We start from the raw sequence: 18,622 nt of genomic DNA on the forward strand, positions 1-18,622 counted from the left end.
TTTGGCATCTAAACAGTGTGGCCAGCCCAATGGAGTTGAGCTCTCTGCAGTAGAGTTGGAATGCTGGGAAGTTTAGTTCGAGAAAGGACCTCCATGTCTGACATCTTATCCTGCAGGCCATCTTCACATCTTCCCAAGACAATCCAAATGGAAGCGATTGAGATTCCTGGCAGGGTGCTGGTGGACTGTCTAGATTTCACAGGTGTACATCCATGAAGTCAGCTCAAGGGCTCTGGAGCCCTTCAGTTTGGTAGTCAACCTAATACCTCTCCTCTCCTACATTTGCGTTTGGAACCTCCCAAACACTCTGACAATACATGTGTCAACCTCATTATCAATGTGGCCATCCATTTAGAATTGATTGTATGACATGGAGACAGACACAGGACAGCCCAGCACACTGTGCCCTCATCAGAGAAGGTGCTGTGCGTAGTCTATGAGCAAAGCAGAACTGAAGTAGCCCTAAGGAAATGTGAGATGTACAAAATCAGAGAAGTTACCTCAAATGTTTATGTAGACTATGTGGCAGAGCATTCTGAGCTCACACTGGTCTCATCAGCCACAGGCAGACACATTGTAACTCAACTGTAACAGACTGATGTCATTTTGGTGCTTTTCGAGAATGAAGGACAAAAACCAGCTATTTACATTCAATTTGAGTCCATCAGGACTCAGTGACCAAATGGGGCTTGACCCAGGACTATTAGAATCAGATTAGTTTTGGTAATTATTTAGATTTCTTTGGACAAGGTGCCAAATGGAGAGATGGCTACGAAAGACTGAGTGAGAAACACTGAGAACATAAATTTGTCTGTAAAATCTTACAAAGAATGACAATTATGAGTGGTATTGGGCTTATAAAACAGAGAAAAAAACAGAGGGTAAAACCAGTTTAAAGAAAGATTGGCAGGATATCCAACTAAACAAAGACATCCCAAGTGCAATTAAGAAAAATGGAAAAGATCTGCAAAAACCATTTCAATAAATTGATTTCATCATCATGAACAGTAGGTCACCACACTCAGAGCCTGACATCACAGTGCCTAAGGTGCTTATAGAGGAGGTAGAAATTGCAATAAAGAGAATAAAGATGGAAAAGCAATGAGATTTGACCTAATTTATTTAAAGGGGATGTGTGCTGGAGGCAATACAACTGTGAAGGCATTGAGGGACTGATGTGTCATAGCTGAAATCAGGAAAATATTCCAAAAGCATAGGAAAAAATCTCAAACTTTTTTTAATACAAAGGTGATTAAAACATCATTAACTATTGATGACTATGCCTGCTCTTGTGTCAATAGAAAATCTTTGACTCATTCTTTTGAAGGTAATTTTCTATGATGGACTTTAGCTTTATTATTTTAATGGAACATCATAGTCTTTGAAGGGCTAAATAAGAGTTTCACATAGAGATCAACAAAGAGTGCAGGATCAATAGTAGCAGGCCACAGCATCTAACCGAAGAAAACTCCAAAGAGGATGCCCTCAAGGACCAGCATTACAGGAAAAGAAGATGGGCTAGTTTATGGAAAGACTGAAGGATGACAAAGGAACAGTCACAGTACTTTATTAAAAGCCTCACAATGTCTAGAAAAAAGCAAGAAAGACTGCAGGCACACTGAGTGGATCATCTGGGGCAAACTTTTGGGAGAATGTGGACAGTCCCTCTGTGCTTTCTACAAAAAAAAAAATAGAGGCTCCAAGGAGTCTTGGGGTTCATGAACATGGAGCTATAGCTCCCTCCTTCTTGATTCTAGACTCATTTGGAATTTACTTTCCAAGCAAATTCAACATATCTCTTTCATTTCATCTATTCCAATAATCTGGTTTTTCAGGAGGCCATGGGAGGAGATGTAACTTGCTCCAAGTCACAGAGCCAGGGCGAGGATTATAAGCAAAGTCACAAGGTTAGTTCAGAGTTTTCCTCACAATAGATCACTACCTCTTAGGCTTTAGAAACAACTAATTTTAAAATCTTTTAAGAAAAGGTTGACCACTAGATATATACCATGAAGGGTATAACAACCTCCAAAATCTATAAAGAAATAACGTGGGAGGGATGGGCAGATGGAGAAGTAAAGGGTGAGAAGACAAGGGAGGGATCCATGGGTAGGGGGAGATTAAGGAATAGCAAAGCAAGTTAAGAAGCATAATTAAAACAAAGAGTCAGCAGGCATAGGAAAAAAAAAATATATATATATATATGTGGAGGTAGAAGTGGCAGGGTGTATGTGTGTGCATGTGTATGTATATATTTACATATATATACATAAATGTATTTTTTTTTAACTATTGCCTGCTTGGGAGAGGTGGGGGGAATTCAAAGGAGGAAACAGAATAACGTAAAAAAGATTTGCAGTGAGAATAAAAGAACAATTTATAAGTTTAAAAAAAATCGCCTTTTTCTTATAGTCAATGAAGACAATGAAAAAATGAAATGTAAAGGTCCATTCTTTCTTTAGGGCAGAATGCAGTCAAGCAAAATGGTCTCAGCTTTCCCAGGATCCCTTTTCTGATGCCAACTAAGCTTAGCTTTGCCTTTTAAGGAAAAGACCTGGATACATAAAAAGTACTCTCTGCAAAGGAAAAAGTACTATTTATTGAACATCATCCACCTGAAGGAAAGATGGTTTAGGGGGAAATAAGAGTTGTTCACAAACTAAGGTTGAGTTAATGACTGAACATCCTGGTGGACATATGGGACTAAAGTTCAGGAGTTAGAACAGGGCTGGATATGTAGATTTGGTAGTCATCTACATAAAGATCATTAAACCCATAAGAAGAGATGGCCTTACCCATCAAGGCAGTATAAAAAAGAGACAAGGCTCTAGCAAGAGGGGAAAAGGATGATGATCTAGCAAAGAAAATAAAAAGGGGTATGGAGACAGATAAGGAGGACAATCAGGGAAGAATGATTTTAAGAGAGTCTGAGAGGAAAAATGACTATAAAATCTACAGAGGTAAGATAGAATGAGGCCTAAAAAAAGGCACTAGATTTAGCAAGTAAAGTTTCCTTGATAAACTTGGAGAAAGCAGCTTCAGTTCAGATATCAATAAGCGTGCAAGGAATTAAGGAGTGATCACTGAAGTCAACTAGCATAAATGATCATTTCTAGAAATTTGACTATACAAGAGAAGAACACTATAGAACGAAAGCTTGAGGAGATAATGGAACAATTTTCTAGCATTTCTAACCTGAATTAGAGCCTCAAGTGACAAAAGTAAAGACTTGAGTATGTGTGTAGGAAAGAAACCAGCAGATAAGGAGAATTAAAGGTGAGTGAATGAAAAACAAAGATTTCAAAGAAAATAGGAGAGAATAAGTCCTGGAAAGACGAGCCATCTCTTTTTCAGATATTGATGTATAGGTGGAGAAAATCAGGGATCTTGAGAAAGAATATGGCGGCATGGTATGGAGAAAAAGATGAAGGTCAAAATATACAGTCATTTCTTTTCAGTTAAATAGAGAGGGTATGGGATGAAAAGTAGGAAAAGGAAGCATGAGCCAAAAAAAAAAAAAAAAGGCTTGCAACGTTGCAGGAAGTATGATAGCCAGTCAGGGAAGAATATCGGCACTGATATGGGCAGGTATCAGCATTGGTCTAGTTGAAATGACACAAGAAATTTGTAGCAAAGTACATTGGAGTCATTGAAAAGACCCAAAGAAGCAGATAGGGAGAATAATTCATGGCTGGGATTTGGCAGGGCAAAGCTGAAACACGACAAGAGAACGAGAGACTTAGAGTAGTTTATAGTCTAGGGTTGAACTGGTCATAGACTGTGAGGGCCAGACAGGTGGGTTGCTCTTCTACCTGTACACAGTACTTTGCAACATAGATATATCATACTACCACGTTAGACTGTAAGTTCCAAATTTCTCACCCAACTTCCAAGAAGTGAGATTTATCCCTACTATTTCCTAAGGCTTATGGCCACTATCAGTTAAACTCCTACTTCCTATTTCTCTAGCTCACCTGTTACTCCAACTAGTTCTGTGATTAAATACACAAAATCTGAGGATGCTTCACAGGACTGCGCTCAGGAGAACTAGTTATTTCACATTTTTCATCAGCATATCTTAGGCCTGTAAAAAGCTATCGTACATGAGATAGGTCAACATCTCAAGTGACAAGTTGAATTCATCAAACACTGAAAGCCAAATCTTTCATAAGTGTATCAAAACAGACGGTTCTTGCTTTACATAAATTCACATTTAACAGATTTGACTTTACATAAAGAATTCTGAAAGAAATCTGCATTCAGATATGAGTAAAAAAGAGAACTACTGTCCAATAAAGTGAAAGAAGGAACTTTTGGTTAGAGAACTGCAATTCTCTAAATCTAAATAGTTATGCATGATAGATGCAGAATACAGACATCCTTTTTCTATCCAATAACTATAACAATGTTGTTCAATGATTAAGTGTGAATAATATTGCTATTCTCAGTAATACAATGATCCAACACTATTCTGAAGGAATAATGAAATATAATGAAAATGCTCTCCATACCCAAAGAAAGGATTTATGTCTGAATATGGATTGAAGCATATTTTTAAAACTTTAATTTTTGAGGGGTTTTTTCCCAAGGGACAGGGAGGAAATCTATGTTTTCTTTCCCATTACTTTTATGGAAATGTTCAGCACAACTTTACATGTGCCTTCTCAGTAGGAGAGGGGTGGGGAGAAAGAAATAAAGAGAACCAGAATTCAAAGTTTTAAAAACAAATATTACAAATTGTTTTATATGTAACTAGAAAAAAGAGGTCTGTGGAATGGTCTATTTATATAAAGCAAGAACTGTGGGTACATACAGAATTACTCTAATTTGAAGTCTATTATGAGGACTTAAAACACAACTAGCTTTGTAGTAATTTCATTTATGCTTTTTGCTCTTATGAATGTCAATTTATAGTAAAAGATGGTCTGATACTGATATCCTTTCCATATTCACTACATACATAGTTTCTCTTTAGCATATATTTTCTGATGTTAACAGGGATTCTAGTTTGACTAAAGGTTTGGGGATTGTTTTGGGAGGGCTATACTTTTTAAATTTAAAAACTAAATTCTCATTTTTCAATTATTTGATGTTCAGTAAGTATAAAAGTTTCTAAAGTTGACTAAATTTTTTTCACAGTCATTAAACTTAAAAACTAAATTCATTTTCCAAGATGAATTATTTGATATTCGGTAAGTTATGAATTCTGGCTGAAGGTATTCCTATAGTCAATACATTTGTAAGTACTGATTTTCTAGTATTCATTTGTGGGCATTTTATAAAGTTTATACTTGGGTGAAGACTTTTCTACTACATTTAGGACAGCTTTATCCAGTGTGAAATCTATGATGCTTAGTAAGATGCTCCCTCTGATTAAAGGCTTTCCCACATTCATTACACTTAAAGGGTTTCTCTCCAGTATGGATTCTCCAATGTCTGGTAAGATTTCTACCCTGACTAAAGGCTCTACCACACTTAGTACATTTATAGGGTTTCTCTCCAGTATGAATTCGCTGATGTTGAGTAAGACTTCTTCCTTGACCAAAAGCTCTTCCACACACATTACAATGATAGGGTTTCTCACCAGTATGAATTCTTTGATGTTCAGTAAGGGATGAACTCTGGCTGAAGGCTTGTCCACATTCGTTACACTTATAGGGTTTCTCTCCTGTGTGAATTCTCTTATGTTTAATAAGATTTCCCCTTTGGGTAAAGGCCTTCTCACATATATTACATATATAAGGTTTTTCTCCAGTATGAATTCTCTGATGTTGAATAAGGCACCTACCTTGGCTAAATGTTTTCCCACATTCATCACAATGATAAGGCTTCTCTCCTTTAACACGTTTCTGACGCTTAATAAGGCTAGTGGTTGGTCCAAAAGCATTTCCAACTGTATTAAATTTAGGATTAGATCCAACATGGGAGACCTGATGCTGGATAAAAGATGAACTAGTGCTAAAGGCTTTTCCACATACATTACATCTATATGTGCTTTTTCCAGTATTAATTCTCTGTTTACTAAGACGGCCTCTCTGGTTGAAGGATTTCCCATGATCATTATAAGTGTAACTTTTCTCTCCTGCATTTCTTTCATGTTCAGAAAGGGATGAATTTTGACTGAAGGCTTGCCCACATTTATCATATTTATAGGATTTTTTCCTAGTGTGAATTCTCTGATGGTGAATAAGAGATGACTGGTTACTGAAAACTTTCACACACTCATCACATTTAAGAGACGAGCCATCAGAGGTTTTCCCAGTGTCACTGTAGTTACAAGATTTCTCTCCAGTATCAATTGTCTCCTGATTAGTCAGGTATGCCATTTGGCTGAAGATGTTCCTACATTCAACATAATTATAGGTCTTCTCTCCAATATGACTTCTCTGTTGTTGAGTCAGGTATTCCCTTTGATTCAAGTCTTCTTCATATTCATTACATGTGTAGGATTTCTCTTCAACAGGTACTTCAGGATACTGAATAATATTTGATTGGTAATTAAAAGCTTTACTGCATTTGCTATATTTATAAGATTCTTTCCCTGAGGCAATTCTATTACGTTTAATTAGGTCAGACAACTTTTTCAGGGTCTTTTCACGTGTATCATGTTGATACAAATTCTTTTCTACAGGCACAGCTTGTTGTCTCACAAGGATCGACCCCGGACTGTAATTTCTCCGAAATGTAATTTCTTTCACTGTATTAGAGGTTTTCTGGTGTATGATTAGTGTTTTCCTTGAATTTCTCTCTAAGTTTCCCTGCTGTTTCATCTCAAATTTGCCATCACACTCCCAATCCTTGACCAACTCCTCAGGATCATCCATTGTTAGTCTTTCCTGGGATGACTTTTCATCAGAGATATTTTGCTTAGTTCTCCAATCTGAAAGGGAAAAAAAGGATTTTCTAGATAATAGCATAAAAATGAAGATCTCACTGCATTAAGAAAACAGATGAGAAGTAGTACACTTTGTCTCATGTGTCACCTTTCTTGTAAGGGCTCTGTCTGTTTTTACAACTCTGGGTTATTTTTCTCTACTGTAGATTCCCAAGTTTGAGGGTATGCCTGTTTTAAGTACCCTGGTATATGATACATAAAAGTATTGACTACTAACTCCTGCTAAAAAAGATGAATTATAAGATTCAAACTTATGAAGTTAACTAAATGATTATAAGAGAAAGTGCTCAATTATCAAATAATTCATGTCAATTTTGCATTATGATTTTTATGTATTTTTAATCCTCCTTATTAGATTATCTATTTCTTGAGAGCAGGAATGTTATTTCATTTATCTTTAAAGTTTCTTTATCACACAATAAATGTTTAATAAGCAGTTACTATGTGCCAAGCACTGTGCTAAGTGTAAAGAAACAAAAAGAAGCAAGGATTTCACAATCTAATTGGGGGAGACAACAAATAAACAAATATGAACAAACTATAGGCAGGATAAATAAGAAATAATTTTAAAAAGAGAAGGCAAATAATTAAAAGGGATTGGAAAAAGCTTTTGGATTTTGGAAAGAAAACATTTCAGGGATAGGGACAGCCAAAGAAAACACCCAGAACCAAGAGATACAGCATCTTGTTCATGAAACAATAAGAAAGTTAATGTCATTGATCTGAATATATGATGGGAAGTAAGATACACAAAGACTAGAAAAGCTGGTGGGGGATGGGGAGCAAGGAGAAGGACCCATATTAAGGGCTGTGAATGCAAGAGCAATTTGTATTTGATCCTAGCATTGATAGGGAACCAGTGCATATTACTAAGTAATGAAGGGTATGAGAAAGAGAGAGACAGAGACAGACACACAGAATGAGAGAGAGAAAAAAACCGTGTGTGTGACAAGATTGTACCTGTGTTAAGGAAAATAAATTTACTGGCTGAATGGAAAATGAATTAGAATGGAAGAGGGAGAGATCTGAATCAGGCAGAATAATCAAGGTCTGTACTGAAGTGATGGCAATGTAAAAGAAAAAAGGGACATATTCTAGAGAGAGTAGAAAGATGAAACTGACAGGTCCTAGTAGCAGCTTGGATGTGGGGCGATGAGAATTCCAGGATAACTCCTAGGCTGTGAGTGGGAGGAACTGAGAAGGCAGTGATGTCCTATAGTAATAGGAAGGTAAATGGCAAAGGGAGAGTTTAAGAGGGAAAATAATGAATTTTATTTTGGACATAATCATCTGAAAATGGACATATAAATCTACATGTGTGAAATGCCATCAGAGATGCAAGATTAGAGATCAGCATAGAGAAAGAGACAGAAAAGATAGATTTGAAAATCATTAGCATAACAAATGTTTGTGGCAGCCCTCTTTGTAGTGGCTAGAAACTGGAAACTGAATGGATGCCCATCAGCTGGAGAATGGGTGAATAAATTGTGGTATATGAATATTATGGAATATTATTGTTCTGTAAGAAATGACCAACAGGATGATTTCAGAAAGGCCTGGAGAGACTTACACGAACTGATGCTGAGTGAAATGAGCAGGACCAGGAGATCATTATATACTTCAACAACAATACTATATGATGACCAGTTCTGATGGACCTGGCCATCCTCAGCAATGAGATCAACCAAATCATTTCCAATGGCGCAGTAATGAACTGAACCAGCTACGCCCAGAGAAAGAACTCTGGGAGATGACTAAAAAACCATTACATTGAATTCCCAACCCCCATATTTATGCCCACCTGCATTTTTGATTTCCTTCATAAGCTAATTGTACAATATTTCAGAGTCTGATTCTTTTTGTACAGCAAAATAACGGTTTGGTCATGTATACTTATTGTGTATCTAATTTATATTTTAATATATTAACATCTACTGATCATCCTGCCATCTGGGGAACGGGGTGGGGGGGTAAGAGGTGAAAAATTGGAACAAGAGGTTTGGCAATTGTTAATGCTGTAAAGTTACCCATACATATAACCTGTAAATAAAAGGCTATTAAATAAAAAAAAAAAAGAAAGAAAAAAGAAAAAAAAATCATTAGCATAGAGATAGCAGTTTTATCCATGGAAGTTGATGAGGTCACCAAAGAAAACCATACAGAAGGAGAAGAGAATAGGGCCCAAGACAGAACACTATGGGATACTCATGATACCTATGTTAAAAATAAAAAAATAAATTTAAATATAATAGATGAGTGAGATAGTGAGTATGCACATACACATGTGTGTACATGCATCTTGTTAAGAGTGATCTAGAGAAGGATCTAGCACATGAGTGGTCAGTTTGGTAATCATTAGGAACCAGAAGTTGGAGAGAATATCAAGGACTGCTGAAAGATCAAGGAGGATAAGGACTGAAGAAGGACCATTAGATTTGGCAACTACAAGATTGTAAGAGTAATTCTGAGGACAGGTTTCAATGAAATGATAAGGTGAAAGTTAGATTGTAAGGGGTTAAAAGAAAGTGATAGGAGAAAAAGTGGAAGCACCTGGTATTAAACAATATTTTTAAGCACCAAGGGTAGAAGAGATACAGGACAACAGTTAATGGGTATGGAAAGACCAATGAGGGTTTTTCCCAGGATGAGAGAGACACGGGAATATATGTAGTCAGTAGTAGGAAATGATTCCTTAGAAAGAAAGAAACTGAATATAAGGACCCATTTGAAATTATGTAACATAAATTTGTAGTGGAGTCAATTAGAATGTCTGTGTGATATTCTTATGCAAGGCAAGGGTATAAGCATCTTTGTGTGTGGCTGAGGTAGGGTGGGAGAGTGACTCCTGTAAGATAAGTAGGTTAAGGAAGTGAGTGGTAAGAGTATCTAAGGGAGAATCAGTGTCTGTTTGACATTCCCTAATGTGAGCAGAAGTTAGGGGAATGAGAAGAGAAAAACTTTAAGCCAGGTATTGAACTTATTGAGGAAGGAAGAGGAGTGACCTGGGAGGTCCAAAGACAATAGCTACCAGAATTTTAATTAGGTGGTAGAAATGAATAGGATTAGCCTCAAAGAAAGAGATTACTGAATGACTGAAAAAGAACATGGAAGTAGCAATGGGGAAGAAGAAGCATTCCAACTCCCCCCACCTCAACTAGTGACCTAAGGAGAGTAAGGGAAGATAACAGCTAGTACTAGAAAGGGTAGCCAAGAAAACTTTGCCATCAGGGGATATCCAGATTTCAGTAAGAGCTAGTAGATGAAAAGGCTCAGAAAGTAACAGATTTAAGATGAAGGGAACTGGCTGTTAGGGGATGAAGAATGGTGTTTGGATGATGATTTACAGGAATTCAGAGTCACTGAGCTATGAAGAATATGATCAAGTACGAGAATGTTCATTGTTGAATAAATGGTGGTACTCCTCTACCCTCAAAAAGAGAGACACAAGTGGAGATAGGAGGCCTGAAATTAAAGGGAGATTTGCTCTTCTTTGAAATAGATGTTCTTTATATCTCAACTGGGAGATTAGGCTGGTAGCAAGTGGCTGAAGAAGCCTTATTTGAAGAAAGATCGAAGTGAAAGCTTTTGGAAGATGCCCAATGACTCCTAACAGCCTTTCCTCAAAGGACAAGCTGTGCTTCAGGAGATGAAAGGTTCAGAGCTAGACTGCATCTGTGTCACTGAGGTCTTTTCACCTAAGATGATGAGGCAGCAATACAAAGTAGTAGTCTCTGAGCAGATGAAACTTTGCTTCTAGTAGCCTTTCCTTGGGAACATGCTTTTTCTTTTCTTCTTTTACAATTCTAGCCCTATAGTTAATAATTCCAATGATATTCTGTCCTCGGTCCTTGCATCTCTATTGTTGGAAAGCTGAATAAAAAGCTAGATGCCCAGTCGGCAACTGTGTTGTAACAGGGATTCCTTTTAAGGTATATTTTGCCTAGATCATTGCTAAGATCCTTCCTAATTCTAAATTCTAATGATTTGTGGCCTAGAAGCTATTCCTTGACCTTAGCATGTCCTATCCCTGAGTTGTGCTATAATCTCTCTCACACCTGAAATGCATCCCTCTGAACTTACCCGCTGCAAAACCCATCTTCCTCAAAGGGTTTTACTATGACCCAGCTGTTTATGCCAAGGGTTATTATTATTCTCCTCATGTAAAGAGCAGAGATTCCGATTTTGATGTACTCAGCACTTAGCACAATGCTTTCCCTATTACAGATACTTTATGTCTGATGAATTCAACTGGTGAGATGGATACTCTAATTCCTTTCCCTTCACACTTGCAAGATTAGGGACAAATTCCCCGACTAGCCATTTAAATGTCCTGGAAGTATGACTGAATTCAAGGTGATCAACTTCAGATCCCACCAATGGAAAGCAAGCATCATCTGACGTGGTCAGGCCAGGCTTCTTCACTCTGCCCTTCCCCTGGCCTCCCCTTCCTTCTCTCCCTCCATCTGGTGGGCTGCAATGTAATTTTCAGACATGATTTTACTTCCCAAACACATTTAAACATTCCCAAAGAAAATAAACCATTTTTGTGCTTCGAAACAATTCTCGTCTGCAGTGTTTACCCATGTATTTGTCAATCTTTACACACTTGCTGATTGTTCAGGAGAGTGAGGCAGGAAAACGTAATCCCCAAGAGTGGTCAAAGAGATAACTCTCTTGGGCTGCAGCTAACTACCCAGACTGCTCTGAGAAAGGCTCCTTCTTCATCCTTTCAAAGGGGCTTCATCCATGCCAGATCTGCTGAGCTGCTGCTTACACAGCTTTCTGCCCTCTCACTTCTCACTCACTCACCTGAACAGGAAGCTTTGGCAACTTCTCTCTTCAGAGCCCATGGTTCTTCCCCTTGCTCCAGTTGGGAGATCATGTCTGGTTTGGAAACTGGAAGGCCTATTCATGCAGGAAGAAAAGGAAAGATAATGAGACAGAAATACTGAACCTGTAGGCCCTTCCAATGCAGACAAAGAACATGAACTGTGAAGATCTAAGGCAGAGGCTCATCACCTAACATGCATCCTAATGTCCTTTTTCAAACATTATTCTGAGAAGGGATTCATAGGCTTCCCCAAACTGCCAAAGGGGATCATGGCACCAAAAAGCCAAGGAACTGGTACAAAGTACCTCAGAGAGCCACTTCGAACTATGAAAGGGTGTGTGGATGATCACCATATGGATGCATGGTCAGATATAATGATAACAACATTATTAAATATCATCATATATGTTTAACATTTTTTCATCTGAACTTCCAATATACCCAATTGATGCCTCAGAAAAATTCCTCAGAGGTCATGCAAATATGACACACACTTTGCAGAGGAAATAGCTAAGGCTCAGAAGCCAAATGACTTGCTTACGTCATACAGTTATTCAGTTAGAGAATTCACAGCTGAATCCCAATATCTGAAGCTAACTCCCATGCTGTGTCTTTCACTAAGAGAATTTTTTTACTTTAAAGCAATGAAATTTTGAGGAAGATACTTGGAACAAGGGGAAGATGATCAGAAAATAGCACAATGACATTCTAAATTTTTAGTTTTCCACAGACTTTTGTCATGGGAAAGGGAGCAGATATCCCACCTCTTGGCACCAGAGGCATAAAGGACCTTCTTTGTTCTACCTCAAAACAAAACCACTCTGGATACCTCACAGCCTCCAGCAAACGAAGGTACAAAAACAGCACAGCAGTGAGTTATGGGAGAAGCTCTGCTTACCCAGAGAGATCAGGTTTTGATAGTTCTCCAACATCACATCCCTGTACAGATCCCGCTGAGCAGGGTCCAGTTGCCCCCATTCTTCCCAGGTAAAGTCCACAGCTACATCTTGGAACGTCAGTCCCTCCTGAAACACCAAACAGGTTTCTGATTCTCCACAAGACATCATCCCTCACTTGGCCCCTTTGAGGAAAATGAGGATTATAGCACATACAAAGCAGTGCTCAATTTTGAGGGTTCTGTCAGAAGGTTCCCATTCACATGGATGTTGCTAAGCTTCACTTTGTATGAGATTTTAGGAGATGTACATAGTTCTGATTTGTAAATAAAACTTTCCTTCAAACATTATCTATCAGAGTGAGACTGAAATCCCCAAACCACAGAAAATGCACAACATCGCTTTCCTATTTCATTACAACTTACCTCAGCTATCAGGCTGACCTAATCCTAGACAGTTTCCTTTTGAGTCTTCTCTTCCATCCATTCTAAAGCTTTGCGTAGAGTGCGTAGAGTACCCTTCATCTACTACCCTTCATCTGCTCTAAATTCCTATTCTGATGCTTTTTTGTATCAAGGTAGATTCTCTAGTTTCTGAAGAGCTATGCAGAGGACCCATGGGTTCTAGCAGGTTTTACTACACTGAATAGGTTTTGATTATAATCCTAACATCAGACAATCCCTGCTCTCCAAGGAAGAAACCTGGAAACACACCTTGAAATGGATTCTTTGGCCAAGGAAAGCCGTGGGCCCCTTTACAAGCCCTTTCCCCCAAATGCCAAATGACCTTCAGTCTATGTTCTACCTACTGCTTTTTACAGAGAATAGGAGCAAAGGGCACTAAAAAATGCAATTGTTCAGAATATTGTGGATACTGTTGTAATGAGTGCATTAAATTAAAAAAAAAACTAAACATTACAGCACCTCCTAAGTGAAATCTATAGATTTCTCCCAAGGGCCTCACCTCTTGGCAATGTTTCCGCTGAGGAAATAAAGCCAAAAGTCAAACAGTCTAAATTCCTTATGATGGGAAGACTTCTTCAAATACAATAATATTCCTCATCATCATAGTCAGGCAATATACTCAGGCAATAATTTTTACCAATGTTCCCCTACACTCAAGAGCCTTCTCCCCCACCCAACTGATCCTCTACAGTGAATATCTTTCATATTTCAGAACCCTTCCCTACGTATTCTATCTAAGATGACCTGTCTCTCTGCTAAATAGATATTGCTTGGGGCTCAGTTTGCTTCTTAATCATGCATTTCCTTATGTCCTCTTAAAAAACATTTCATATCTGTAGCTCTGCACTGGTTTAGCCTCCACTTCAGACGTCTCATCCAATAATGTGGAGTTCAATGAAAACAAAGGCATTCTTCCAAGGCTACTTTTACAAATATCATAGTGATGTGGTGTAGCCATTGTCAGGAATGATGGGAACTCTACCCGAGTCCATTCTGTTCCCTCAGTCAACCTTATCAAGCACAAAAGGAGACCAGATTCCTGAGTCTTTTTTGTTAGCATGTGTTGGGGTTTTCTGGAGGCAGCCTTAGTTTCAGACGAAATAAATAATTATTCCAAAATGCAGCCAGCTGGTAAAAATTCAAATGTTTATTTCTCCTTCCAAATTAGCCCGGTTAGTTCAGAGACCTATCTCTCTGCTTGAGCTCTTGCAGCTTTGTCCTTGGTTTCTGCCTCTGCTTTCTTCAGCCTCCAGCCAGCACCAAGTTGGAAGATGAAATGGATCTCTCTTGCCTCAAAGATAGGGCTTGTAGGCTTTCTTCCAGAGTCTCTCTCTCCTAAGTCCCACAAGAAGAACTAAGCCCAAGCTTCAAAAGCTCCCTATATATGTGATCTCCCAAAGGTTAACTCCGCCTTCTGGAGGGAGAGGGATTCTGGGTTATCTCCCAGAGTACTCTCTGGTCCTAAGAACTTCAAGGGAGGTATGAATTCAGACCTCATACTAGCCCTGAACTCTCCCAAAGGTGTGAACTCCATTGATTACTTAGATACTTAAGAGGTCTCTAAAGGTGTGAACACAAGCATTGTTTCTATCAGTTCCACTTAGTACTTTGTTTCAAGTTCTGGCCCAAAATATCTCTTTCTAAGATCAAATCAACTCCAATGGCTTAACAGTTTGTAAAGATTCCAACAAGCATGGCTAAGGCATACTCAACTCACCAAATCAGACAAAGTATCCTTCTTCCTTAAGCAGGTCCACTAGACACATCCTTGCCCCACAAACAACCTTTACCACCAAAGCAACTCATTATCCCATATTAAACCCTATTTCCTCCAACATGCAGTTGCTGACATAGACATAATGCACATGCATATTTGTTCTTGTCTTCAGTCCTCTCTCTAGATCGGGGTCCTCAAACTAGGGCCCACGGGCCAGATGCAACAGCTGAGGATGTTTATCCCCCTCATCCAGGGCTATGAAGTTTCTTTATTTAAAGGCCCACAAAACAAAGTTTTTGTTTTTACTATAGTCCGGCCCTCCAATAGTCTGAGGGACAGTGAACTGGCCCTCTATTTAAAAAGTTTGAGGATCCCTGCTCTAGATTCTGCCCTTACTTCCCCTTGCCCTCTTCCCTCTGACTTTTAAATAACCCTCTTCACTCACCAGCCACTTCTAAATCATTGAGATTTTGCTTGTGAGCCTTTTCATGACAATAAAGGGCCCTTGTGACTATAACACCTGTTATGAATTTTTCATTCTGAACCTGTTCTTCCACAACTTGGTCCTTCATTAAAAGTATGATCAGTGAAGAAGCTGCTAGATAATAATAATAAAGATAATAAAGGAAGAGACATCAAGTAGAGACCATTCCATATAGAACATATCTTTTAGGAAGATGGGGCTAGTCACTTGAGTGACTGGCAACTAGAGCTCAGGTTTACCAGAGATTACCCTGGGGCAATAAGTTCCACAAGAAAGATCTATTAACTAAGAACTGACCTAGCATTTAAAGGACATAAAAATTCCAACTCACCTGGACTCTGCTTGTCAAGAATACAGAGCCATGCCCCTCCTCGATGTTGCCCTCTTGGACGAGTGTAGAATCCTCAGAAGGCAGAGCTAAGAAGGAAAATGTAGACGTTTACTATTATCTTACAGCTATCAGATATCTCCTTTTCCCACTACATATGTTTCCTTCCTTGGGAGAAGAGAAGTAACAACATTTTTTTCAGATCCAGGTGTCTGCCACCTTCTCTGAACTGCCAAAGGCCTTGAGAAGACTCTATCCTGACACTTACCCTGTAAGGGTTAAACTTATTACTCAGTGATGAACTCCATTACTTCATTATCATGATTCAAACCTCATTCCTTGCCCCCAACTGCCAGGTCCCTTATTCCCAAACCTCTCAAACCAAACCCAATAACATCCTGCTTTAAAGTTACCAAACCCTTCCCCTGGCTCTCTGAAATAGCTGCTCCAGATTCAACAAACCTGTTTTCACCTTAAATGGTTTCCTTTCCCACTCCTTTCATCTACTGGTAATCATTGCCTCCTTTGGGATAACCCAGCCTCCTGGGCTTCCCTTTCCAGAATGGGCTGAACGGTCACTCACTGAGGTGGGAGACTTGCAAGTCACCTTGTCCCCCACTGCCACTTCCAGGTCCCCCACTGCCACTTCCAGGTTTTCCCTCTACCACTATCATTGGTAACCTCTCCTCCTGAGAGGTTCTCCATCTACCACCTGATCAAAATTCTAGCAGTAATTGTCCACCAACCATCAGGCCTCTCCTCTTCCTTCCTCAATGTGGATCCATGTCTGGTTCAAACTTCTCCCCTCCCTAACTCTTGTTCTCACACTAGATTTCAACATACATCCTCCCTCTCAAACATGCTTGGCTCCTAGTTGCTTGTTATTTCACAAAAGTACTCATTCCTCCAACTTCAAGCACAGATGGTCATGGCTTCAGCCTTGCCATCACATACAAACCAAATCCACATTCTCGGCGAAATTCCCTTATTTGATCACAATCTATTATGATCATGCTTGCAACTCCAAACCTTATTCAGGCAAATCTTTTGACCTCCTATCCCTCAATCTCTCTGTTAGGAGGCACAATAGGTAGAATTCTAGGAGTGGAGTCAGGAAGACCTGAGTTCAAATCAGACTTCAAGATGTTCACTAGCTGTGTGACCGTGGGTAAGGCACTTAAACCTAAATTAGTTTTCTTAATTGTAAAATGGGGATGTGTCCCTACTTTACTATGAGGAGCAAATAAGTTATTTGCATTGCACTTCTCACACAGTGAAAAGTGCTACGTGTGCTCTCACACACTGTAGATACTATGTAAATACTTATTTCCTTTCCCTTTCGTCTCCCATTAAGTTTCCTCAGACCTCAGATGAGCAATACTCTGATCTTGATTCCTCAATTAACCAGTCTAATTCTGTATTGTCTGCTGTGCTGTCAAGCTTCAATCTTGTATTATTGTATTGTATTATTCCTAACATTTTAACTTTTTACTCCTATAAACGTTTCACTTCTATAACTATGCTATAAAAATGCTCCTTAATGTTTTACTCCCATAAAAATGCTGAACTAAGTTGGACAAGAATCCGAAAACCATGTTTCCTGGGTCTACTACAAATTTATGACCCACTACCTCAACTGGGGTTTCACTGCTGCAAGACAATCCTTTTTCATCTCCTAATTAACTCACCATAAAGTACAGCAGATTTTTCAAAGCTTTTCATCTTCCTCAAAACCTTTGTACCTTCTATCCCCATTTTCTCAGCAGAGAACTTTGCCTCTTATTTTACTGAAAAAGTTCAGACCATTTGCAGAGAGCTCCCTCTTCCCTCCTCCCTCTTATCCACCATTACCCAGACTCAGACTTTAGCCTGATCTCACATGAAGATGTAACCTTTGTCGCTGGCAAAGTAATCCCCATGCTGGCTCCTTCAGCAGATGGCCCCCTCCATCATCTCAACTTTCTCACTTCTCTTTCATTTCTCAAATGCCCTATCTTTCCCTACTGCCCACAAATACACCCATGTCTTCCCCATCCTCAAAAAAACCCTTTCTTGATCCATCCATTCCTGCTAGCTAACTCCTCATTCTCAATGATTCTTTTTGTAGCTTAACTTTTGAAGAGACCATCTAAAAAAGATGGCTCTACTACTTTTCTTCTAAAATGGGCCTTCTGTCATTCAACCAAAATTGCTCTCTCCAAAGTTGTTGTCTCTCAATTGACAAACCTAATGTCTTCAGCTCAACTTTCGTTCTTCGAGAGCTCTCTGAAGCTATCTTTTCTTTTCCCTCTATACTGCAGCTTCTTAAATTGTGGATCTCAACACCATGTGGGGTCTTGTACCTGAATAAAGAGGTCACAAAATTATGATTTATTATCAGTAAATGTTTGATTTATATACCTATTTTATATATCTATGTGCCTGGGGTCACATAAAAATTTCTCAAGGCAAAGGGTCATGAGTAGAAAGAGTTTAAGAAGCGCTGCTCTATGCTACTTCACTTGGAGATCTCAATAGCTTTTTTCATGGATTCAACCCTTTTTATGCTGACTTAAGATCTATTTGTACAGCCATCAACTCTCTGCTGCTCTTCAGTTTTGCATCTCTTTAACTGCTAACTGGGTATTTCACACTGGATGTCTCTTGGACATATTGAACCCAACATATAGAAAGCTACAATCATTTTTTGCCCCAAATCTTTTTTCCTAATTTTCCTATTAGTGTTGAGGGTGTCACCATTTTCCCAATCACCCAAGGTATAATCTGACCTCATCCATCAATCCCAACTGCTCTCCCCAAAGTGATTACTAGCCATCTTTGTACTCCTCTCATACCCCACGTCACATGCTGCCTCATTTATCTCCCTAAAATCTCTTGCACAGACCCCCTTCCCTCTTCTGACAGACCCTCATCCCCTCCAGTACAGTTCATCTTCCACTCAGCTATTAAAGCAAACTTTTAGAAACACAGGTCTGAACACACTCAATAATGCAGTGGCTCCCCATCA

General features: G+C 39.0%; 1 protein-coding gene across 1 annotated transcript in view; it reads right to left on the reverse strand.

Moving 5' to 3' along the window:
* Positions 1–18,622, reverse strand: part of LOC100919242 (zinc finger protein 91) — a 54,473-nt gene that overhangs the window by 31,551 nt on the left and 4,300 nt on the right. The window contains exons 3-6 of the mRNA XM_031961710.1: positions 15,619–15,704; positions 12,625–12,751; positions 11,705–11,800; positions 5,330–6,880 (exon numbers count right to left, since the gene is read on the reverse strand). Of these exons, the coding sequence (XP_031817570.1) occupies positions 5,330–6,880; positions 11,705–11,800; positions 12,625–12,751; positions 15,619–15,704 (1,860 nt within the window). The remainder of the gene's footprint in view (positions 1–5,329; positions 6,881–11,704; positions 11,801–12,624; positions 12,752–15,618; positions 15,705–18,622) is intronic.

Source organism: Sarcophilus harrisii, chromosome 3 (genome assembly GCF_902635505.1).
Source record: "Sarcophilus harrisii chromosome 3, mSarHar1.11, whole genome shotgun sequence".
Lineage (NCBI taxonomy): Eukaryota > Metazoa > Chordata > Mammalia > Dasyuromorphia > Dasyuridae > Sarcophilus > Sarcophilus harrisii.